Source organism: Sinohyriopsis cumingii, chromosome 8 (genome assembly GCF_028554795.1).
Source record: "Sinohyriopsis cumingii isolate HCF-2022 chromosome 8, ASM2855479v2, whole genome shotgun sequence".
NCBI classification, from domain to species: domain Eukaryota; kingdom Metazoa; phylum Mollusca; class Bivalvia; order Unionida; family Unionidae; genus Sinohyriopsis; species Sinohyriopsis cumingii.
Window position 1 is genome coordinate 56,377,204 of NC_142968.1, and position 27,039 is coordinate 56,404,242.

At 32.1% G+C, this 27,039-nt stretch overlaps 1 protein-coding gene across 3 annotated transcripts in view; it reads left to right on the forward strand.

The window, feature by feature from the left end:
* LOC149793579 (uncharacterized) overlaps positions 1 to 27,039 on the forward strand; it is a 103,466-nt gene that overhangs the window by 41,210 nt on the left and 35,217 nt on the right. For 2 of the 3 annotated variants that reach the window (XR_016422852.1, XM_089967532.1), the window contains exons 9-13: positions 1,618 to 1,686; positions 7,613 to 7,675; positions 13,753 to 13,815; positions 19,930 to 20,064; positions 26,135 to 26,269. Coding sequence is in view for 2 of the 3 variants with exons in the window: in XM_089967532.1 (XP_089823658.1) it covers positions 1,618 to 1,686; positions 7,613 to 7,675; positions 13,753 to 13,815; positions 19,930 to 20,064; positions 26,135 to 26,269 (465 nt within the window). In the remaining variant the exon portion in view is untranslated. The remainder of the gene's footprint in view (positions 1 to 1,617; positions 1,687 to 7,612; positions 7,676 to 13,752; positions 13,816 to 19,929; positions 20,065 to 26,134; positions 26,270 to 27,039) is intronic. The other variant, XM_089967533.1, reaches the window with a different exon arrangement.

The following is a 27,039-nucleotide window of genomic DNA, read 5'->3' on the forward strand; positions in this document are numbered from 1 at the left end:
TTGTACGAATTTATTGATCAATATTTGTAACTTTTATTGTGACATAACAGTGCACAACTTGAATCTGGATTGTACTGGATCACACCTTTACGTTGATTTCCTCCCAAAGTGTCTATGTACTTTAACATTGATTTTGCCTTATGCACCTATTGGGGCATCTGAATAATGACTTTCCAAAGGGATATGGATGTATACAAATCCAAATGAAGTAGATCTTGCCACTTAAAGGTGTGTAGAATCAAACTTTAAAAAGTGACACCCTTACTAGAATAGTCAGTGCTGAATGCCTACATGACCCGTTTGACTTGCACTATACACAGTGACATGTAGCTTGAAATGTTGTTTCAGATCTTAAATAGAACACAGGGGAAATGGAAAATTGTCATCCATTTTATTATGTATTGAACAACGGTACAAAACCCTGTATCAATAAAGGTTTGGCAACTGGTTTATCAAATTAAAGGAAGACAAGCTAACTGAACAGAAAATTTAGTCCTTGTTTATGCAATATACTTTAATTTTCAAGCTCTTGTCAAAATTTAAATCAACCTTTTGTAAATGTTTTTAAACGATAAATATTTAACCAAATCGTCTTTAGGAGGGTAGGTTGTTTGAAAAATCTTGTTTGGGATTTTATTGGCACAGATAAATACATGGTTAAAATCTTTTCCTTTCAAAAGAAGATTCTAATACTTTGCATTTATTATTTTTTTTTTTCTCATACTGTGATATGAAATGTTTACATTGTATAACATGCATATATTTTGCAATAGAAATCTTTAGAATTAAAGGTCAGAATGGAAACAAGACTAATTTATGTTTATTATGTTGTTTCCTTGGTCAGCAACGTAAAGTTATAATTTTTATTCTATATATTGAAATGATTTTACATGCCAATTTATAGGAATGTAGCCAAAGTTGTTTCATGTGATACATTTTGTGATTTTGTACATGATCATGTTCTTCAATTCCATTCAGTAATGGTCACATCTGAATCTTGAAAAAATTAATTTTATCCTTGAAATGACCTGGAAATTTATCTTTAGAAAAGCATGTGAACAGTGATATTAACATTGATGGTAGTAAAAACAAATATTGGTATGCAGTGTGAATTTCATTTTAACAGTGTTAAAGAATCTCATGGTGTTGGTGTCAGAAATATAATATTATATGTGATGCAGCTATTTATGCATGTATAGTGTCATAAACGTAATAAATTTATTGGATCAAAATACTGCTGTGAAAACCTATACCATATTTAACTAACCGCATCTACAACAAAGTTTTGAAGACAAAATGTAGCATTTTATAACTTAAGTTTACAGCACCTGAAAAGATAACTAAGATATACCTCAATGAGCATAGCTTTGCAAATTTTGAATCTAAGCACATGGTAAGAAAAAATCATAAAAACAAATTTAGTTGATGTACAAATACTTGAATTCACTAAAATGAAAGTGTCTTCTCATCTTTTATTTACTCAATTTCAATTGACATGTTTTTATTGTATCTGAAAAGTGATAATCAAGATGATCCTAAGTCATTCATGAATAATTAAGATTCAGTCAGTTATCATTGATTAATTTAGTTAAAAATAATTTTAAATTGTTTCCATAGGTGAGCAACAGAATGCAAATCCAAGAGAACAGGACAATGAACTTGAAACAAATCCAAACTTGTTATCAGGTTTGCTTATGACCAAATACACTGAAATATGGTTTTTGACTTGTTGTGGTGACCATTATGTTAAATGTCAAGTGAGTTTCATGGTTGAAGTATATTATCTCATAGAATATTTATAATGAATGATGTGACACTGAAGTCTGATGCATTTAAAAATTCTGTTTCTTAATGGACTATCTATGGGTTTCAATATAGTACTGTCTTTACTGTTTCCATGCTAGTTACCTTCAGTTTCAGCATCATCTGGCATTTGTGTCTTTGGCAAGAATGTAAACATTGGGGATACAACAGCGTAGAATAATTACAAGGTGTTTGCCATTCACAAATTGTATATACAGAGGGTTAGGTATGACTTTAACAAATTGTTTTTGTTGGGTGAAATCTGCCAAACACAAACCAAGTATCAGTCATCAAGACAGCATCGATCCCTTCCGAATCAAGTGGCTTAGTGATCAAGACTAATTCAGGGTGTATTCATTGTTATGGCTTTAGTCTGGGTACTTATTCTTACAAGTATCAGCAGTGTATTTCCTAAGGGTGTACAATTGAGGGTAAAAAAACTCCTTGGTGTCAGACCTTGGGGTCAAATAAAAAATTTGGGGGTCAAAAATGTACTGAATTTTTTTGATCTGACCATACTTTTTCAGCTTGAAATAGGATATTACATCTTGTACAACATGCACACTTGAGAAACAAATGAATTGTCCATTCAAAGTATAATTTTATTAGTTCATTTTCTTTTAGTTTAAAGTTGTGCTTTTAACAGTCTCTTATAATCTTTTTACAGCAATGTTGTAGACCAACACATTACCTATAAGCCAATACAAAACCCAAATAAATCCTTTTAACAAAATATGAGTTAATTTACTGCCTGTCATAAAATGTGTACTATAAATGGTTTCATTGTACTTCGTCATAGAACACATTTATCCAAAAATCAAAGAAACTAATGATTCGTCTTCTTTTTAGTAAGTTACACTTAATCTTTTAAATCTTTTATTGCTGCAGAGTTAAAAACCAACAATATCTTCGTTGACCCCCTGACTCTGTAATCCAAATAGTGCATTTGTCTCTGCAAGCTTATTGATTTCATTGTTGTAAAAGAATGCCTTGGGTGATAATGTGTTCTCCAGGTATTTGTGATAAACAAGGGTAGATTTTTTAAAATACTTAAACCCTGTCACGAAAGGATATTCACTTCTGCAGTCTTTGAAATCACACAATCAGAAGGTCACAGCAGTAATCCCAATGGATGTGCTGTATTCCAGTCAAAGGAATTGTTTTCTCCATTTTTCATTAAAGTTAGATCCACATTTACTCATTTGTGTTCTGCTTCTTTTACTATTTTGGCTAGTGATTCTGAGTGCATGCCATTTTAATCTGGAGATCACTTTATAGTACAACAAGCATTGAGGTTAAACATCTAGACAACATCTTGCTGAGCTATATGGAAATCCCGTGACAGCTCGCAAGATTAAGGGAATCTACTCCATCATAACATTGCCTATGCTCGAAGTATACATGATGTCATCCCTCATCTAAGCATTGGATATCAAATAACTCTTGATTGCATTATGCTTATCCTTTGCTTAAAAAAGAATGCATAACAACAAAATGTGTGTGTCAATTTTTTCCAGCATGCATCCCTGATACACAAATATGTGTAAAGGGAAACACTGGATCAGGTACTATCATTTCAAGCTTGCATGAAACTTGCAGAACTTGAACTTGTAGCATAGTTTGTGCTGATTAAACATGACATCATAGAAGATAAACTGTGCTCTGCACATTACATTGCTACATTGGGACTAAATAGTTAAAAGTATTTTACATAGGTTGAAGACATGACAGATTTCATTTATGTACTTTTAATATTTAGCTACCATTGAATATGCTGCTTATATATATCATATATATCATACATAAATACATATATATATATATATATATATATATATATATATATATATATATATATATATATATATATTTATATGGTATGTAAGACCATTGAGCAGACTTGATACAAGTTTTTTTTTACTGAGATTGTCCTTAGTAATAAGGCTTGATAAATACTTTAATTCTTCTGTGGGTGTTTATATTTTGGATTATGTTATCTGGATCATCTTAAAACTGAAAAAAACTTATGTTCTAGTTAGGTCCAGTTTCATGTATAGTATGTGTGTATTTTGATTCAAATTTGTTAGATTTTAAGACAAAGAGATTCTAAAACATCAATGCAATTTATTTTTCATTCAACTTAATAATTGTAATCATTTTTTAATGAACAGCTAGGTTTGTTTTAACTAGAATTTTCTGCTTAAAAAAATTATTTCTTTAATCAAAAATCCACTGAAAGGAAAGACAACGAACTCTTCATTGGTAAGGACTTGTATCATTTGGAATTTTCTGCAGGAGTTGGAAATTAAAATATAAAAGTTGTAAAACCTCTCTCAGTTAAACTTTGTTTGCAACACAAGATATATTAGAATGTTTTGAAGTCTGCTCTAAACACTTCCTGCTTTGTAAGTTATCCAAGGTTCTCTTCCTTAAAATGTGTACAGTTTATAACTGAATTTTATGTAGTTGTGACTCATTTTATACAAATGTGCTACTTTTACATAAAGCTTGAATTTACTACACACAGTAATTATATATTACATCTCTACATCATGCTGTAAAAATCTGCATTGATAATAGTTTAGAATAACCTATCAATAAGCTTATTTCTGTACAAATACTTTTTCGTATCCTTGCAAATTGTTATTCATCATTTTCTATCAGAAATGCTATTCTTCATGTTATGCTATCATGACAAAAGAAAAATTCTTATTAATTTGCTAGATAAAGTAACTGGACAACAGTTAGATATACTAATTCTAAAAAGTTTAAAGCTTGTTAATGTATTGTCCTATTTCAAATCAGTAATCAGATCAGTTTAGAAGATAATTGGGCAAGTGGCTGGGTGTATGTTTGGGGGCATAATCGTAACGTTTTCTAACCTAAGAACCAGAGAGTACATCTATCATTACAGTACACTGTACCAAGTTCTCAGTTAGATTTTAGGACTTTATTCTTTACAAATCAGAACATGTCTTTGGTTGTAGGGACTTACAATGATGTACATGTGCTGTTACTCTGAGCTGCGATACTTTAGTAGAATATAGAAATAGTGTTGCAAAAATACAAGTATGAATTTTTAGTCTTGGGCTCGCATGAAAAATCATTGAATTCTTCCCGATAATTGTCCTTTTTATATACTACTTATGCACACCAGCTCAGTGGAAATATGGCACACATGAGTTAAGTCCCTTGATTGCAATCTATTATTTATTACACAGGTATGCAGATTTGCCTATATGATAAGTTAGAAATGTAGTATTGTACTGATTTATATATAAATTGAAGTCTGTATAGATAACTGTGGAAAGGTCTGGTGTCTCACAGCATTGGCCACTCATTGTTCTTGAAATAAATATGTTTAGAATTATAGTTTCTGGTTTTTACAAAAGGTATCTGACTTTCATTTAATATAATTGAATTTTTGCACAACATTAAAAAGGAGTTTGTTTTTGATATCACATGACTATTGGACTTCCATCATCGTTGTTGGAAATTTGTGAAGTCATTGACTAGCAATGGAAATGGCAAGTACTGGGTCAGGTTTTGTCTAAGCTGTAGTTTCTTCTGGTCTGTCAGAGGATTAAAGACATAATGCTTATAATATTTGCCATACTTGTCATTTTTGAAAAAGAAAATCATTTCCTATTGATTTCATGCTGGTATGAGTCATTATAATATAGTTTAAATTTGATAGGCCCACTGGTAAGTGACTACCTTATGTCGCTACCACATATTGGTGGCCAATTCCAAATTTTCGATATGCAATTGCTCTAACCCCACACCCCAACCTAAATGGCCAAAAGTGTAAAATGGGGTTGATATATTTGGAGGAAACCCAGAATAGAAAATGGACTTCTGTTCGTTTTAAGCCAAATTTGTTGTCCAGAATGTTGAATCTCGAAGCTGAACTTTGGTGCGAAACTATTATAGTTCAAGTCACAGGTGTCATGTTTTCACACTTACTCATCTGAAATAAAATATAAATTGTTCTTTTAAAATTTAACACTAAGTTTCATTAACCATAGTCTATTTAGTCCTATTATTGAATGCTCTGCACCTTACCTGTCACCAAGAAACTTCCAGATGAAAATTATCTATGGCTATGGACTTTTACAATGGTGGCCATGTCCTAAACTTGGGTCAAAATAAGAGCGCTTTGAGTGGAATCATCACAGTCAAGGGTTGTACAGATTTATTGATCAGTATTCATAGCTTTCATTGTAACATCACAGCATGCGACATGTATTCTGGATTGTACTGGATCACACCTTTAGGTTGATTTCATCCCAAAGTTTCTATGTACCTTAACATTGATTTTGCCTTATGCACCTATTGGGGCATCTGAATAATTACCTTCGAAAGGGATATGGAGGTATACAAATGGAAATGAATTAAATCTTGCCACTTAAAGGTATGTAGAATCAAAGTTTAAAAAGTGTCACCCTTACTAAAATAGTCAGTGCTGAATGCCTACATGACTCGTGTGACTTGTACTATACACAGTGACATGTAGCTTGAAATATTGGTTTCTGATCTTAAATAGAATGCAGGGGAAATAGGAAATTGTTGAACTTTTTATTATATATTGAACAGTGGTACAAACCCCTGTATCAATAAAGGTTTGGCAACTGGTTTATCGAATTGAAAGAAGACAAGTTGACTGAACAGAAAATTTAGTCCTTGTTTATACAACAATATTTAATTTTTAAGCTCTTGTCAAAATTTAAATCAACCTTTTTTAAATATTTTTAAATGATAAATATTTAACCAAATTATCTTTAGGACGGTAGGTTATTTGAAAAATCTTGTTTGGAATTTTATTGGCACAGATAAATACATGGTTAAAAAAAATTTCCTTTCGAAACAAGATTCTAATACTTTGCATTTATTAGGGGTTTTTTTGTTCTCATACGGTGATATGAAATGTTTCCATTGTATAACATGCACATATTTTGCAATAGAATTCTTTAGAATTTAAGGTCTGAAAGGAAACAAGACTAATATATGTTCATTATGTTGTTTCCACGGTCAGCAAGGTCAAGTTAGACTTTTTATTCTGTATATTGAAATGACTTTACCTGCCAATTTATAGGAATGTAGCCAAACTTGTTTCATGTGATACATTTTGTGATTTTATATATGATCATGTTCTTTAATTCCATTTAGTAATGGTCACATCTGAATCTTGAAAAAATTAATTTTATCCTTGAAATGACCTGGAAATTTATCTTTAGAAAAGCATGTGAACAGTGATATTAACATTGATGGTAGTAAAAACAAATATTGGTATGCATTGTGAATTTCATTTTAACAGTGTTAAAGAATCTCATGGTGTTGGTGTCAGAAATATAATATTATATGTGATGCAGCTATTTATGCATGTATAGTGTCATAAACATAATAAATTTATTGGATCAAAATGCAGCTGTGAAAACCTATACCATATTTAACTAACCACATCTACAACAAAGTTTTGAAGACAAAATGTAGTGTTTTATAACTGAAGTTTAGAGGAACTGAAAAAGATATTTAAGATATACCTCAATGAGCATAGCTTTGCAAATTTTGAATCTAACCACATGTTTAAAAAAAATCATAAAAATAAATTTAGTTGATGTACAAATACTTTTATTCACTGAAATGAAAGTGTCTTCTCATCTTTTATTTACTCAGTTTCAATTGACATGTTTTTATTGTGTCTGAAAGTGGTAACCAAGAAGATCCCTAAGTCATTCATGAATAATTATGATTCTGTCAGTTATCACTGATTATTTCAGTTAAAAATAATTTCAAATTGTTTCCATAGGTGAGCAACAGAATGCAGATCCAAGAGAACAGGACAATGAAACAACTCCATTCTTGATATCAGGTACACTGAAATAAGGTTTTGACTTGTTGTGGTGACCATTATGTTAAATGTCAAGTGGGTTTCGTGGTTGAAGTATATTATCTCATAGAATATTTATAATGAATGATGTGACACTGAAGTCTGATGCATTTAAAAATTCTGTTTCTTAATGGACTATATAGGGGTTTCATTCAATATAGTACCGTCTTTATTGTTTCCATGCTAGTTACCTTCAATTTCAGCATCATCTGGCATTTGTGTCTTTGGCAAGAATGTAAACATTGGGGATACACCAGCTTAAAATAATTACAAGGTGTTTGCCATTCACAAATTGTATATACAGAGGGTTAGATATGACTTTAACAAATTGTTTTTGTTGGGTGAAATCTGCCAAACACAAACCAAGTATCAGTCATCAAGACATCAAAGATCCCTTCCCGAATCAAGTGGCTTAGTGATCAAGACTAATTCAGGGTGTATTCATTGTTATGGCCTTAGTCTGGGTACTTGTTCTTACAAGGATCAGCAGTGTATTTCCTAGGGGTGTAAAATTGAGGGTAAAAAACTCCTTGGTATCAGACCTTGGGGTCAATTAAAATTTGGGGGTCAAAAATGTACTGAAAAATGTTCATCTGACCGTACTTTTTCAGCTTGAAATAAGATGGTACAACTTGTACAATAAGCACAATTGAGAAACAATTGAATTGTCCATTCAAAGAATAATTTTATTAGTTCATTTTCCTTTTAGTTTGAAGTTGTACTTTTATCAGTCTCCTTATAATCTTTTTGCAGCATTCTTATAGATCAACACATTAGATATAAACCAATACAAAACCCAAATAAATCCTTTTAATCAAATATCAGTTAATTTACTGCCTGTCATAAAATGTGTATTATCATCGGTTTCATTGTACTTCGTCATAAAACACATTTATCCAAAAATCAAAGAAGCTAATGATTCATCTTCTTTTTAGTAAGTTACACTTGAACTTTTAAATCTTTTATTGCCGCAAAGTTAAAAACCAACAATATCTTCATTGACCCCCTGACTGTGTAATCCAAATAATGCATTCATCTCTGCAAGCTTACTGATTTCTTTGGGGGCCCCGAGTGGCTGAGTGATCTAAAGCGCTCTCTGTCATGGATCACTGCCATCTCACCTCTGTCTGCATGAGTTCGAGTCTCGGGCTCAGCCAATGTGGATATGAGAGAAAGCTTGCCGGTAGCTTCTCATCGGTAGGTGGTTCTTTCTGGGGTTTTCCCTGGTTCTTCCTCCACCATTAATACTGGCCGCCATGTATTGCTTATCTTGTGCTGAAAAATGACGTTAAAACCCATAACAACAACAACTAATTTCATTGTTGTAAAAGAATGCCTTGGGTGATAATGTGTTCTCCAGGTATCTTGTGGTATACAAGGGTAGACCTTTTAAAATACTTAAATCCTGTCACGAAAGGATTATTCACTTTTGGAGTCTTTGCAATCACACGATCAGAAGATCACACCAGTAATCCCAATGGATGTGCTGTATTCCAGTCAAGGGAATTATTTTCTTCATTTTTCATTAAAGTTAGATCCACGTTTACTCATTTGTGTTCTGCTTCTTTTACTATCTTGGCTAGTGATTCTGAGTGCATGCCGTTTTAATCTGGAGTTCACTTTATAGTACAACAAGCATTGCGGTTAAACATCTAGACAACATCTTGCTGAGCTATATGGAAATCTCATGACAGCTCGCAAGATTAAGGGAATCTACGCCATCATAACATTGCCTATGCTCGAAGTATACATGATGTCATCCCTCATCTAAGCATTGGATATCAAATAAATCTTGATCGCATTATGTTTATCCTTTGTGTATAAAAGTGCATGACAACAAAATGTGTGTGTCAATTTTTTTTCAGTGTGCATCCCTGATGCACAAATATGTGTAAAGGGAAACACTGGATCAGGTACTATCATTTCAAGCTTGCATGAAGCTTACAGAACTTGAACTTGTAGCATAGTTTGTGCTGATTAAACATGACATCATAGAAGATAAACTGTGCTTTGCACATTACATTACTATATTGGGACTAAATAGTTAAAAGTATTTTATATACGATGAAGACATGACAGATTTCATTTATTTACTTTTAATAATTACCTAGCATTAAATATGCAGAAGATGCTGCTTATATACCATATATATTTAGATATATATATATATGGTATGTAAGACCATTGAGCAGACTTGAGACAAGTTCTTTTTTTACTGAGATTGTCCTTCGTAATAAGGCTTGATAAATACTTTAATTCTTCTGTGGGTGTTTATATTTTGGGTTATGTTATCTGGATCATCTTAAAACTGAAAAAACTTATGTTCTAGTTAGGTGCAGTTTCATGTATATTATGTGTGTATTTTTATTCAAATTTGTTAGATTTTAAGACAAAGAGATTCTAAAACATCAATGCAATTTATTTTTCATTCAACTTAATATAATCATTTTTAATGAATAGCTAGATTTGTTTGAGCTAGAATTTCCTGCTTAAAAAATTATTTCTTTAATCAAAAATCCACTGAAGGAAAGACTAAAAACTCTTCATTGGTAGGGACTTGTATCATGTGGAATTTTCTGCAGGAGTTTGAAATTAAAATTTAAAAGTTGTAAAACCTCTCTCAGTTAAACTTTGTATGCAACACAAGATATATTAGAATGTTTTGAAATCTGCTCAAAACTCTTCCTGCTTTGTAAGTTATCCAAGGTTCTCTTCCTTAAAATGTGTACAGTTTATAACTGAATTTTATGTAGTTGTGACTCATTTTATACAAATGTGCTACTTTTACATAAAGCTTGAATATACTACACACAGCAATTATATAATACATCTCTACATCATGCTGTAAAAAACTGCATTGATATAGTTTAGAATAACCTATCAATAAGCTTATTTCTATACAAATACTTTTTCGTATCCTTGGAAATTGTTATTCATCATTTTCTATCAGTTAGAAATGCTATTCTTCATGTTATGCTAGTATGACAGAAGACAAATTCTTATTAATTTGCTAGATATAGTAAGTGGACAACAGTTAGATATACTAATTCTAAAATTTAAAGCTTGCTTAATGTATTGTCCTATTTCAAATCAGTAATCAGATCAGTTTAGAAGATAATTGGGCAAGTGGCTGGATGTATGTTTGGGGGCATAATCATAACGTTTTCTAACCTAAGAACCAGAGAGTACATCTATCATTACAGTACACTGTACCAAGTTCTCAGTTAGATTTTAGGACTTTATTCTTTACAAATCAGAACATGTCTTTGGTTGTAGGGACTTACAATGATGTACATGTACTGTTACTCTGAGCTGCGATACTTTAGTAGAATATAGAAATAGTGTTGCAAAGACACAAGTATGAATTTTTAGTCTTGGGCTCGCATGAAAAATCATTGAATTCTTCCCAATAATTGTCCTTTTTTATATACTACTTATGCACACCAACTCAGTGGAAATATGGCACACATGAGTTAAGTCCCTTGATTGCAATCTATTATTTATTACACAGGTATGCAGATTTGCCTATATGATAAGTTAGAAATGTAGTATTGTACTGATTTATATATAAATTGAAGTCTGTATAGATAACTGTGGAAAGGTCTGGTGTCTCACAGCATTGGCCACTCATTGTTCTTGAAATAAATATGTTTAGAATTATAGTTTCTGGTTTTTACAAAAGGTATCTGACTTTCATTTAATATAATTGAATTTTTGCACAACATTAAAAAGGAGTTTGTTGTTGATATCACGTGACTATTGGACTTCCATCATCGTTGTTGGAAATTTGTGAAGTCATTGACTAGCAATGGAAATGGCAAGTACTGGGTCAGGTTTTGTCTAAGCTGTAGTTTCTTCTGGTCTGTCAGAGGATTAAAGACATAACGCTTATAATATTTGCCATACTTGTCATTTTTGAAAAAGAAAATCATTTCCTATTGATTTCATGCTGGTGTGAGTCATTATAATATAGTTTAAATTTGATAGGCCCACTGGTAAGTGACTACCTTATGTCGCTACCACATATTGGTGGCCAATTCCAAATTTTCGATATGCAATTGCTCTAACCCCACACCCCAACCTAAATGGCCAAAAGTGTAAAATGGGGTTGATATATTTGGAGGAAACCCAGAATAGAAAATGGACTTCTGTTCGTTTTAAGCCAAATTTGTTGTCCAGAATGTTGAATCTCGAAGCTGAACTTTGGTGCGAAACTATTATAGTTCAAGTCACATGTGTCATGTTTTCACACTTACTCGTCTGAAATAAAATATAAATTGTTCTTTTAAAATTTAACACTAAGTTTCATTAACCATAGTCTATTTAGTCCTATTATTGAATGCTCTGCACCTTACCTGACACAAAGAAACTTCCAGATGAAAATTATCTATGGCTATGGACTTTTACAATGGTGGCCATGTACTAAACTTGGGTCAAAATAAGAGCGCTTTGAGTGGAATCATCACAGTCGAGGGTTGTACAGATTTATTGATCAGTATTCATAGCTTTCATTGTAACATCACAGCATGCGACATGTATTCTGGATTGTACTGGATCACACCTTTAGGTTGATTTCATCCCAAAGTTTCTATGTACCTTGACATTGATTTTGCCTTATGCACCTATTGGGGCATCTGAATAATTACCTTTGAAAGGGATATGGAGGTATACAAATGGAAATGAATTAAATCTTGCCACTTAAAGGTATGTAGAATCAAAGTTTAAAAAGTGTCACCCTTACTAAAATAGTCAGTGCTGAATGCCTACATGACTCGTGTGACTTGTACTATACACAGTGACATGTAGCTTGAAATATTGGTTTCTGATCTTAAATAGAATGCAGGGGAAATAGGAAATTGTTGAACTTTTTATTATATATTGAACAGTGGTACAAACCCCTGTATCAATAAAGGTTTGGCAACTGGTTTATCGAATTGAAAGAAGACAAGTTGACTGAACAGAAAATTTAGTCCTTGTTTATACAACAATATTTAATTTTTAAGCTCTTGTCAAAATTTAAATCAACCTTTTTTAAATATTTTTAAATGATAAATATTTAACCAAATTATCTTTAGGAGGGTAGGTTATTTGAAAAATCTTGTTTGGAATTGTATTGGCACAGATTCTAATACTTTGCATTTATTGGGGTTTTTTTGTTCTCATACTGTGATATGAAATGTTTCCATTGTATAACATGCACATATTTTGCAATAGAATTCTTTAGAATTTAAGGTCTGAAAGGAAACAAGACTAATATATGTTCATTATGTTGTTTCCACGGTCAGCAAGGTCAAGTTAGACTTTTTATTCTGTATATTGAAATGACTTTACCTGCCAATTTATAGGAATGTAGCCAAACTTGTTTCGTGTGATACATTTTGTGATTTTATATATGATCATGTTCTTTAATTCCATTTAGTAATGGTCACATCTGAATCTTGAAAAAATTAATTTTATCCTTGAAATGACCTGGAAATTTATCTTTAGAAAAGCATGTGAACAGTGATATTAACATTGATGGTAGTAAAAACAAATATTGGTATGCATTGTGAATTTCATTTTAACAGTGTTAAAGAATCTCATGGTGTTGGTGTCAGAAATATAATATTATATGTGATGCAGCTATTTATGCATGTATAGTGTCATAAACATAATAAATTTATTGGATCAAAATGCAGCTGTGAAAACCTATACCATATTTAACTAACCGCATCTACAACAAAGTTTTGAAGACAAAATGTAGTGTTTTATAACTGAAGTTTAGAGGAACTGAAAAAGATATTTAAGATATACCTCAATGAGCATAGCTTTGCAAATTTTGAATCTAACCACATGGTTAAAAAAATTCATAAAAATAAATTTAGTTGATGTACAAATACTTTTATTCACTGAAATGAAAGTGTCTTCTCATCTTTTATTTACTCAGTTTCAATTGACATGTTTTTATTGTATCTGAAAGTGGTAACCAAGAAGATCCCTAAGTCATTCATGAATAATTATGATTCTGTCAGTTATCACTGATTATTTCAGTTAAAAATAATTTTAAATTGTTTCCATAGGTGAGCAACAGAATGCAGATCCAAGAGAACAGGACAATGAAACAACTCCATTCTTGATATCAGGTACACTGAAATAAGGTTTTGACTTGTTGTGGTGACCATTATGTTAAATGTCAAGTGGGTTTCATGGTTGAAGTATATTATCTCATAGAATATTTATAATGAATGATGTGACACTGAAGACTGATGCATTTAAAAATTCTGTTTCTTAATGGACTATATAGGGGTTTCATTCAATATAGTACCGTCTTTATTGTTTCCATGCTAGTTACCTTCAATTTCAGCATCATCTGGCATTTGTGTCTTTGGCAAGAATGTAAACATTGGGGATACAACAGCTTAAAATAATTACAAGGTGTTTGCCATTCACAAATTGTATATACAGAGGGTTAGATATGACTTTAACAAATTGTTTTTGTTGGGTGAAATCTGCCAAACACAAACCAAGTATCAGTCATCAAGACATCAAAGATCCCTTCCCGAATCAAGTGGCTTAGTGATCAAGACTAATTCAGGGTGTATTCATTGTTATGGCCTTAGTCTGGGTACTTGTTCTTACAAGGATCAGCAGTGTATTTCCTAGGGGTGTAAAATTGAGGGTAAAAAACTCCTTGGTATCAGACCTTGGGGTCATTTAAAATTTGCAGGTCAAAAATGTACTGAAAAATGTTCATCTGACCGTACTTTTTCAGCTTGAAATAAGATGGTACAACTTGTACAATAAGCACAATTGAGAAACAATTGAATTGACCATTCAAAGAATAATTTTATTAGTTCATTTTCCTTTTAGTTTGAAGTTGTACTTTTATCAGTCTCCTTATAATCTTTTTGCAGCATTGTTATAGATCAACACATTAGATATAAACCAATACAAAACCCAAATAAATCCTTTTAATCAAATATCAGTTAATTTACTGCCTGTCATAAAATGTGTATTATCATAGGTTTCATTGTACTTCGTCATAGAACACATTTATCCAAAAATCAAAGAAGCTAATGATTCATCTTCTTTTTAGTAACTTACACTTGAACTTTTAAATCTTTTATTGCCACAAAGTTAAGAACCAACAATATCTTCATTGACCCCCTGACTGTGTAATCCAAATAATGCATTCATCTCTGCAAGCTTACTGATTTCTTTGGGGGCCCCGAGTGGCTGAGTGATCTAAAGCGTTCTCCGTCATGGATCACTGCCATCTCACCTCTGTCTGCATGAGTTCGAGTCTCGTGCTCAGCCAATGTGGATATGAGATAAAGCTTGCCGGTAGCTTCTCATCTTTAGGTGGTGCTTTCTGGGGTTTTCCCTGGTTCTTCCTCCACCATTAATACTGGCCGCCATGTATAGCCTATCTTGTACTGAAAAATGACGTTAAAACCCATAACAACAACAACTAATTTCATTGTTGTAAAAGAATGCCTTGGGTGATAATGTGTTCTCCAGGTATCTTGTGGTAAACAAGGGTAGAATTTTTAAAATACTTAAATCCTGTCACGAAAGGATTATTCACTTTTGGAGTCTTTGCAATCACACGATCAGAAGATCACACCAGTAATCCTAATGGATGTGCTGTATTCCAGTCAAGGGAATTATTTTCTTCATTTTTCATTAAAGTTAGATCCACGTTTACTCATTTGTGTTCTGCTTCTTTTACTATCTTGGCTAGTGATTCTGAGTGCATGCCGTTTTAATCTGGAGATCACTTTATAGTACAACAAGCATTGAGGTTAAACATCTAGACAACATCTTGCTGAGCTATATGGAAATCCCGTGACAGCTCGCAAGATTAATTGAATCTACGCCATCATAACATTGCCTATGCTCGAAGTATACATGATGTCATCCCTCATCTAAGCATTGGATATCAAATAAATCTTGATCGCATTATGTTTATCCTTTGTGTAAAAAAGTGTATGACAACAAAATGTGTGTGTCAATTTTTTTTCAGTGTGCATCCCTGATGCACAAATATGTGTAAAGGGAAACACTGGATCGGGTACTATCATTTCAAGCTTGCATGAAGCTTACAGAAGTTGAACTTGTAGCATAGTTTGTGCTGATTAAACATGATATCATAGAAGATACACTGTGCTTTGCACATTACATTACTATATTGGGGCTAAATAGTTAAAAGTATTTTATATACAATGAAGACATGACAGATTTCATTTATTTACTTTTAATAATTACCTAGCATTAAATATGCAGAAGATGCTGCTTATATACCATATATATTTAGATATATATATATGGTATATAAGACCATTGAGCAGACTTGAGACAAGTTTTTTTTTACGGAGATTGTCCTTCGTAATAAGGCTTGATAAATACTTTAATTCTTCTGTGGGTGTTTATATTTTGGGTTATGTTATCTGGATCATCTTAAAACTGAAAAAAACTTATGTTCTAGTTAGGTGCAGTTTCGATGTATACTATGTGTGTATTTTTATTCAAATTTGTTAGATTTTAAGACAAAGAGATTCTAAAACATCAATGCAATTTATATTTCATTCAACTTAATATAATCATTTTTAATGAATAGCTAGATTTGTTTGAGCTAGAATTTCCTGCTTAAAAAATTATTTCTTTAATCAAAAATCCACTGAAGGAAAGACTAAAAACTCTTCATTGGTAGGGACTTGTATCATTTGGAATTTTCTGCAGGAGTTTGAAATTAAAATATAAAAGTTGTAAAACCTCTCTCAGTTAAACTTTGTATGCAACACAAGATATATTAGAATGTTTTGAAATCTGCTCAAAACTCTTCCTGCTTTGTAAGTTATCCAAGGTTCTCTTCCTTAAAATGTGTACAGTTTATAACTGAATTTTATGTAGTTGTGACTCATTTTATACAAATGTGCTACTTTTACATAAAGCTTGAATATACTATACACAGCAATTATATAATACATCTCTACATCATGCTGTAAAAAACTGCATTGATATAGTTTAGAATAACCTATCAATAAGCTTATTTCTATACAAATACTTTTTCGTATCCTTGGAAATTGTTATTCATCATTTTCTATCAGTTAGAAATGCTATTCTTCATGTTATGCTAGCATGACAGAAGACAAATTCTTATTAATTTGCTTGATATAGTAAGTGGACAACAGTTAGATATACTAATTCTAAAATTTAAAGCTTGCTTAATGTATTGTCCTATTTCAAATCAGTAATCAGATCAGTTTAGAAGATAATTGGGCAAGTGGCTGGATGTATGTTTGGGGGCATAATCATAACATTTTCTAACCTAAGAACCAGAGAGTACATCTATCATTACAGTACACTGTACCAAGTTCTCAGTTAGATTTTAGGACTTTATTCTTTACAAATCAGAACATGTCTTTGGTTGTAGGGACTTACAATGATGTACATGTGCTGTTACTCTGAGCTGCGATACTTTAGTAGAATGTAGAAATAGTGTTGCAAAAACACAAGTATGAATTTTTAGTCTTGGGCTCGCATGAAAAATCATTGAATTCTTCCCAATAATTGTCCTTTTTATATACTACTTATGCACACCAGCTCAGTGGAGATATGGCACACATGAGTTAAGTCCCTTGATTGCAATCTATTATTTATTACACAGGTATGCAGATTTGCCTATATGATAAGTTAGAAATGTAGTATTGTACTGATTTATATATAAATTGAAGTCTGTATAGATAACTGTGGAAAGGTCTGGTGTCTCACAGCATTGGCCACTCATTGTTCTTGAAATAAATATGTTTAGAATTATAGTTTCTGGTTTTTACAAAAGGTATCTGACTTTCATTTAATATAATTGAATTTTTGCACAACATTAAAAAGGAGTTTGTTGTTGATATCACGTGACTATTGGACTTCCATCATCGTTGTTGGAAATTTGCAAAGTCATGTGACTAGCAATGGAAATGGCAAGTACTGGTCAGGTTTTGTCTATGATGTAGTTTCTTCTGGTCTGTCAGAGGATTAAAGACATAACGCTTATAATATTTGCCATACTTGTCATTTTTGGAAAAGAAAATAATTTTCCTATTGATTTCATGCTGGTGTGAGTCATTATAATATAGTTTATATTTAATAGGCCCGCTGGTAAGTGACTACAATAAGTCGCCACCGCATATTGGCGGCCGATTCCAAATTTTCGATATGCAATTGCTCTAACCCCACACCGCAACGTAAATGTCCAAAAGTTTAAAATGGGATTGAAATATTAGGAGGAAACCCGGAATAGAAAATGGACTTCTGTTCGTTTTCAGCGAAATTTTGTTGTCCAGAATGTTGAATCTCTGAGCTGAACTTTGGTGCGAAGCAATTACAGTTCAAGTCACAGGGGTCATGTTTTCACACTTACTCATCTGAAATAAAATATAAATTGTTCTTTTAAAATTTAACACTAAGTTTTATTAACCAAAGTCTGTTCAGTACTATTATTGAATGTTCTGTACCTTACTTGTCACCAAGAAACTTCCAGATGAAAATTATCTATGGCTATGGACTTTTACAGTGGTGGCGATGTACTAAACTTGGGTCAAAATAAGAGCGCTTTGAGTGGAATCATCACAGTCGAGGGTTGTACAAATTTATTGATCAATATTCACAGCTTTCATTGCAACATCACAGCATGCAACATGTATTCTGGATTGTACTGGATCACACCTTTAGGTTGATTTCATCCCAAAGTTTCTATGTACCTTAACATTGATTTTGCCTTATGCACCTATTGGGGCATCTGAATAATTACCTTCGAAAGGGATATGGAGGTATACAAATGGAAATGAATTAAATCTTGCCACTTAAAGGTATGTAGAATCAAAGTTTAAAAAGTGTCACCCTTACTAAAATAGTGCTGAATGCCTACATGACCCGTGTGACTTGTACTATACACAGTGACATGCAGCTTGAAATATTGGTTTCTGATCTGAAATAGAATGCAGGGGAAATGGGAAATTGTCATATTTTTTATTATATATTGAACAACGGTACAAACCCCTGTATCAGTAAAGGTTTGGCAACTGGTTTATCGAATTAAAATAAGACAAGTTGACTGAACAGAAAATTTAGTCCTTGTTTATACAACAATATTTAATTTTGAAGCTCTTCTCAAAATTTAAATCAACCTTTTGTAAATGTTTTTAAATGATAAATATTTAACCAAATCGTCTTTAGGAGGGTAGGTTGTTTGAAAAATCTTGTTTCGGAATTTATTGGCATAGATAAATACATGGTTAAAAAAAATTTCCTTTCAAAAGAAGATTCTAATACTTTGCATTTATTGGGGTTTTTGTTCTCATACTGTCATATGAAATGTTTAAATTGTATAACATGCATATATTTTGCAAAAGAATTCTTTAGAATTTAAGGTCTGAAAGGAAACAAGACTAATATATGTTCATTATGTTGTTTCCACGGTCAACAAGGTCAAGTTAGACTTTTTATTCTGTATATTGAAATGACTTTACCTGCCAATTTATAGGAATGTAGCCAAACTTGTTTCATGTGATACATTTTGTGATTTTATATATGATCATGTTCTTTAATTCCATTTAGTTATGGTCACATCTGAATCTTGAAAAAATTAATTTTATTCTTGAAATGACCTGGAAATTTATCTTTAGAAAAGCATGTGGACAGTGATATTAACATTGATGGTAGTAAAAATATATATTGATATGCAGTGTGAATTTCATTTAAACAGTGTTAAAGAATCTCATGGCGTTGGTGTCAGAAATATAATATTCTATGTGATGCAGCTATTTATGCATGTATAGTGTCATAAATGTAATAAATGTATTGGATCAAAATGCTGCTGTGAAAACCTATGCCATATTTAAGTAACCGTATCTACAACAATGTTCTGAAGACAAAATGTAGTGTTTTATAACTGAAATTTACAGCAACTGAAAAAGATATTTAAGAGATACCTCAATGAGCATAGTTTTGCAAATTTTGAATCTAACCACATGTTAAGAAAAAATCATAAAAACAAATTTAGTTGATGTACAAATACTTATATTCACTAAAACGAAAGTGTCTTCTCATCTTTTATTTGCTCAATTTCAATTGTCATGTTTTTATTGTATCTGAAAAATGGTAATCAAGAAGATTCCTAAGTCATTCATGAATTATCAAGATTAAGTCAGTTATCATTTATTAATTTAGTTAAAAATAATTTTAAAATATTGTTTCTATAGGTGAGCAACAGAATGCAAATCCAAGAGAACAGGACAACAAATACGAAAGATCTCAAATCAGGCCACCATATAAGTATACGATTGAACAGAATAGAATAAGTTGTGTGCCTTGTGTTGATGACAGTTATATTAAAGGTAAAGTGAGTCTCATGGTTGAAGTACATTATCTCATAGAATATTTATAATGAATGATGTGACACTGAAGTCTGATGCATTTCAAAATTCTGTTTCTTAATGGACTGTATAGGGGTTTCATTCAACATAGTACTGTTCTTATTGTTTCCATGCTAGTTACCTTCAGTTTCAGCATCATCTGCCATTTTTGTCTTTGGCAAGAATGTAAACATTGGGGATACAACAGCTTAAAATAATTACAAGTTGTTTGCCATTCAGAAATTGTATATACAGAGGGTTAGATGTGACTTTAACAAATTGCTTTTTTTTTGAGAGGGGTGAAATCTGCCAAACACAAACCAAGTGTAAGTCATCAAGACATCAAAGATCCCTTCCCGAATCAAGTGGCTTAGTGAACAAGACTAATTCAGGGTGTATTCATTGTTATGGCCTTAGTCTGGGTACTTGTTTTTACAAGGATCAGCAGTGTATTTCCTAGGGGTGTAAAATTGAGGGTAAAAAACTCCTTGGTATCAGACCTTGGGGTCAATTAAAACATGTGGGGGTCAAAAATTTACTGAAAAATGTTCATCTCACCGTACTTTTTCACCTTGAAATAGGATATTACAACTTGTACAATATGCACAATTGAGAAACAATTGAATTGTCCATTCAAAGAATAATTTTATTAGTTCATTTTCCTTTTAGTTTAGAGTTGTACTTTTATCAGTCACCTTTTAATCTTTTGGCAGCAATGTTATAGATCAACACATTAGATATAAACCAATACAAAACCCAAATAAATCCTTTTAACCAAATATCAGTTAATTTACTGCCTGTCACAAAATGTGTATTATCATCGGTTTCATTGTATTTCGTCGTAGAACACATTTATCCAAAAATCAAAGAAGCTAATGATTCATCTTCTTTTTAGTAAGTTACACTTGAACTTTTACATCTTTTATTGCTGCAAAGTTAAAAACCAACAATATCTTCATTGACCCACTGACTCTGTAATCCAAATAATGCATTCATCTCAGCAAGCTTACTGATTTCTTTGGGGGCCCCGAGTGGCTGAGTGGTCTAAAGCGCTCTCCGTCATGGATCACTGCCATCTCACCTCTGTCTGCATGAGTTCGAGTCTCGGGCTCAGCCAATGTGGATATGAGAGAAAGCTTGCCGGTAGCTTCTCATCGGTGGGTGGTTCTTTCTGGGGTTTTCCCTGGTTCTTCCTCCACCATTAATACTCGCCGCCATGTATAGCCTATCTTGTACTGAAAAATGACGTTAAAACCCATAACAACAACAACTAATTTCATTGTTGTAAAAGAATGCCTTGGGTGATAATGTGTTCTCCAGGTATCTTGTGGTAAACAAGGGTAGACTTTTTAAAATACTTAAATCCTGTCATGAAAGGATTATTCACTTTTGCAGTCTTTGGAATCACATGATCAGAAGGTCACACCAGTAATCCCAGTAGATGTGCTGTATTCCAGTCAAGAGAATTATTTTCTTCATTTTTCATTAAAGTTAGATCCACATTTACTCATTTGTGTTCTGCTTCTTTTACTATCTTGGCTAGTGATTCTGAGTGTATGCCATTTTAATCTGGAGTTCACTTTATAGTACAACAAGCATTGCGGTTAAACATCTAGACAACATCTTGCTGAGCTATATGGAAATCCCGTGACAGCTCGCAAGATTAAGGGAATCTATGCCATCATAACATTGCCTATGCTCGAAGTATACATGATGTCATCCCTCATCTAAGCATTGGATATCAAATAAATCTTGATCGCATTATGTTTATCCTTTGTGTAAAAAAGTGCATGACAACAAAATGTGTGTGTCAATTTTTTTTCAGTGTGCATCCCTGATGCACAAATATGTGTAAAGAGAAACACTGGATAAGGTACTATCATTTCAAGCTTGCATGAAGCTTACAGAACTTGAACTTGTAGCATAGTTTGTGCTGATTAAACATGACATCATAGAAGATAAACTGTGCTTTGCACATTACATTACTATATTGGGACTAAATAGTTAAAAGTATTTTATATACGATGAAGACATGACAGATTTCATTTATTTACTTTTAATAATTACCTAGCATTAAATATGCAGAAGATGCTGCTTATATACCATATATATTTAGATATATATATATGGTATGTAAGACCATTGAGCAGACTTGAGACAAGTTTTTTTTACTGAGATTGTCCTTCGTAATAAGGCTTGATAAATACTTTAATTCTTCTGTGGGTGTTTATATTTTGGGTTATGTTATCTGGATCATCTTAAAACTGAAAAAACTTACGTTCTAGTTAGGTGCAGTTTCGATGTATATTATGTGTGTATTTTTATTCAAATTTGTTAGATTTTAAGACAAAGAGATTCTAAAACATCAATGCAATTTATTTTTCATTCAACTTAATATAATCATTTTTAATGAATAGCTAGATTTGTTTGAGCTAGAATTTCCTGCTTAAAAAATTATTTCTTTAATCAAAAATCCACTGAAGGAAAGACTAAAAACTCTTCATTGGTAGGGACTTGTATCATTTGGAATTTTCTGCAGGAGTTTGAAATTAAAATATAAAAGTTGTAAAACCTCTCTCAGTTAAACTTTGTATGCAACACAAGATATATCAGAATGTTTTGAAATCTGCTCAAAAGTCTTCCTGCTTTGTAAGTTATCCAAGGTTCTCTTCCTTAAAATGTGTACAGTTTATAACTGAATTTTATGTAGTTATGACTCATTTTATACAAATGTGCTACTTTTACATAAAGCTTGAATATACTACACACAGCAATTATATAATACATCTCTACATCATGCTGTAAAAAACTGCATTGATATAGTTTAGAATAACCTATCAATAAGCTTATTTCTATACAAATACTTTTTCATATCCTTGCAAATTGTTATTCATCATTTTCTATCAGTTAGAAATGCTATTCTTCATGTTATGCTAGCATGACAGAAGACAAATTCTTATTAATTTGCTTGATATAGTAAGTGGACAACAGTTAGATATACTAATTCTAAAATTTAAAGCTTGCTTAATGTATTGTCCTATTTCAAATCAGTAATCAGATCAGTTTAGAAGATAATTGGGCAAGTGGCTGGATGTATGTTTGGGGGCATAATCATAACGTTTTCTAACCTAAGAACCAGAGAGTACATCTATCATTACAGTACACTGTACCAAGTTCTCAGTTAGATTTTAGGACTTTATTCTTTACAAATCAGAACATGTCTTTGGTTGTAGGGACTTACAATGATGTACATGTGCTGTTACTCTGAGCTGCGATACTTTAGTAGAATATAGAAATAGTGTTGCAAAAACACAAGAATGAATTTTTAGTCTTGGGCTCGCATGAAAAATCATTGAATTCTTCCCGATAATTGTCCTTTTTATATACTACTTATGCACACCAGCTCAGTGGAAATATGGCACACATGAGTTAAGTCCCTTGATTGCAATCTATTATTTATTACACAGGTATGCAGATTTGCCTATATGATAAGTTAGAAATGTAGTATTGTACTGATTTATATATAAATTGAAGTCTGTATAGATAACTGTGGAAAGGTCTGGTGTCTCACAGCATTGGCCACTCATTGTTCTTGAAATAAATATGTTTAGAATTATAGTTTCTGGTTTTTACAAAAGGTATCTGACTTTCATTTAATATAATTGAATTTTTGCACAACATTAAAAAGGAGTTTGTTATTGATATCACGTGACTATTGGACTTCCATCATCGTTGTTGGAAATTTGCAAAGTCATGTGACTAGCAATGGAAATGGCAAGTACTGGTCAGGTTTTGTCTATGATGTAGTTTCTTCTGGTCTGTCAGAGGATTAAAGACATAACGCTTATAATATTTGCCATACTTGTCATTTTTGGAAAAGAAAATAATTTTCCTATTGATTTCATGCTGGTGTGAGTCATTATAATATAGTTTATATTTAATAGGCCCGCTGGTAAGTGACTACCATAAGTCGCCACCGCATATTGGCGGCTGATTCCAAATTTTCGATATGCAATTGCTCTAACCCCACACCGCAACGTAAATGTCCAAAAGTTTAAAATGGGGTTGAAATATTAGGAGGAAACCCGGAATAGAAAATGGACTTCTGTTCGTTTTCAGCGAAATTTGTTGTCCAGAATGTTGAATCTCTGAGCTGAACTTTGGTGCGAAGCTATTACAGTTCAAGTCACAGGGGTCATGTTTTCACACTTACTCATCTGAAATAAAATATAAATTGTTCTTTTAAAATTTAACACTAAGTTTTATTAACCAAAGTCTATTCAGTACTATTATTGAATGTTCTGTACCTTACTTGTCACCAAGAAACTTCCAGATGAAAATTATCTATGGCTATGGACTTTTACAGTGGTGGCGATGTACTAAACTTGGGTCAAAATAAGAGCGCTTTGAGTGGAATCATCACAGTCGAGGGTTGTACAAATTTATTGATCAATATTCACAGCTTTCATTGCAACATCACAGCATGCAACATGTATTCTGGATTGTACTGGATCACACCTTTAGGTTGATTTCATCCCAAAGTGTCTATGTACCTTAACATCGATTTTGCCTTATGCACCTACTGAGGCATCTGAATAATTACCTTCGAAAGGGATATGGAGGTATACAAATGGAAATGAATTAAATCTTGCCACTTAAAGGTATGTAGAATCAAAGTTTAAAAAGTGTCACCCTTACTAAAATAGTGCTGAATGCCTACATGACCCGTGTGACTTGTACTATACACAGTGACATGCAGCTTGAAATATTGGTTTCTGATCTGAAATAGAATGCAGGGGAAATGGGAAATTGTCATATTTTTTATTATATATTGAACAACGGTACAAACCCCTGTATCAGTAAAGGTTTGGCAACTGGTTTATCGAATTAAAATAAGACAAGTTGACTGAACAGAAAATTTAGTCCTTGTTTATACAACAATATTTAATTTTGAAGCTCTTCTCAAAATTTAAATCAACCTTTTGTAAATGTTTTTAAATGATAAATATTTAACCAAATCGTCTTTAGGAGGGTAGGTTGTTTGAAAAATCTTGTTTCGGAATTTATTGGCATAGATAAATACATGGTTAAAAAAAAATTTCCTTTCAAAAGAAGATTCTGATACTTTGCATTTATTCGGGTTTTTGTTCTCATACTGTCATATGAATTGTTTAAATTGTATAACATGCATATATTTTGCAAAAGAATTCTTTAGAATTTAAGGTCTGAAAGGAAAGAAGACTAATATATGTTCATTATGTTGTTTCCACGGTCAGCAAGGTCAAGTTAGACTTTTTATTCTGTATATTGAAATGACTTTACCTGCCAATTTATAGGAATGTAGCCAAACTTGTTTCATGTGATACATTTTGTGATTTTATATATGATCATGTTCTTTAATTCCATTTAGTTATGGTCACATCTGAATCTTGAAAAAATTAATTTTATTCTTGAAATGACCTGGAAATTTATCTTTAGAAAAGCATGTGGACAGTGATATTAACATTGATGGTAGTAAAAATATATATTGATATGCAGTGTGAATTTCATTTAAACAGTGTTAAAGAATCTCATGGCGTTGGTGTCAGAAATATAATATTCTATGTGATGCAGCTATTTATGCATGTATAGTGTCATAAATGTAATAAATGTATTGGATCAAAATGCTGCTGTGAAAACCTATGCCATATTTAAGTAACCGTATCTACAACAATGTTCTGAAGACAAAATGTAGTGTTTTATAACTGAAATTTACAGCAACTGAAAAAGATATTTAAGAGATACCTCAATAGCATAGTTTTGCAAATTTTGAATCTAAGCACATGTTAAGAAAAAAATCATAAAAACAAATTTAGTTGATGTACAAATACTTATATTCACTAAAATGAAAGTGTCATCGCATCTTTTATTTACTCAATTTCAATTGACATTTTTATTGTATCTGAAAAATGGTAATCAAGAAGATTCCTAAGTCATTCATGAATAATCAAGATTCAGTCAGTTATCATTTATTAATTTAGTTAAAAATAATTTTCAAATATTGTTTCTATAGGTGAGCAACAGACCGCAAATCCAAGAGAACAGGACAATGAAAATGAAAGAACTCAAATCAGGCCACCATATAAGTATACGATCAAACAGAATAAAATAAGTTGTGTGCCTTGTGTTGATGACAATTATATTAAAGGTAAAGTGAGTCTCATGGTTGATGTATATTATCTCATAGAATATTTATAATGAATGATGTGACACTGAAGTCTGATGCATTTAAAAATTCTGTTTCTTAATGGACTATATAGGGGTTTCATTCAATATAGTACAGTCCTTATTGTTTCCATGCTAGTTACCTTCAGTTTCAGCATCATCTGGCATTTGTGTCTTTGGCAAGAATGTAAACATTGGGGATACAACAGCTTAAAATGATTACAAGGTGTTTTTCATTCAGAAATTGTACATACAGAGGGTTAGATATGATTTTAACAACTTGTTTTTGTTGTGGGAGGGTGAAATCGGCCAAACACAATCCAAGTGTCACTCATCAAGACATCAACGATCCCTTCCCGAATCAAGTGGCTTAGTGAACAAGACTAATTCAGGGTGTATTCATTGTTATGGCCTTAGTCTGGGTACTTGTTCTTACAAGGATCAGCAGTGTATTTCCAAAGGGTGTAAAATTGAGGGTAAAAAAACTCCTTGGTATTAGACCTTGGGGTCAAATAAAACACGTGGGGGTCAAACATGTACTGAAAAGTGTTCATCTGACCGTACTTTTTCAGCTTGAAATAGGATATTACAACTTGTACAATATGCACAATTGAGAAACAATTGAATTGTCCATTCAAAGAATAATTTTATTAGTTCATTTTCCTTTTAGTTTAAAGTTGTACTTTTAACAGTGTCCTTATAATCTTTTTGGAGCAATGATATAGACCAACACATTACATATAAACCAATACA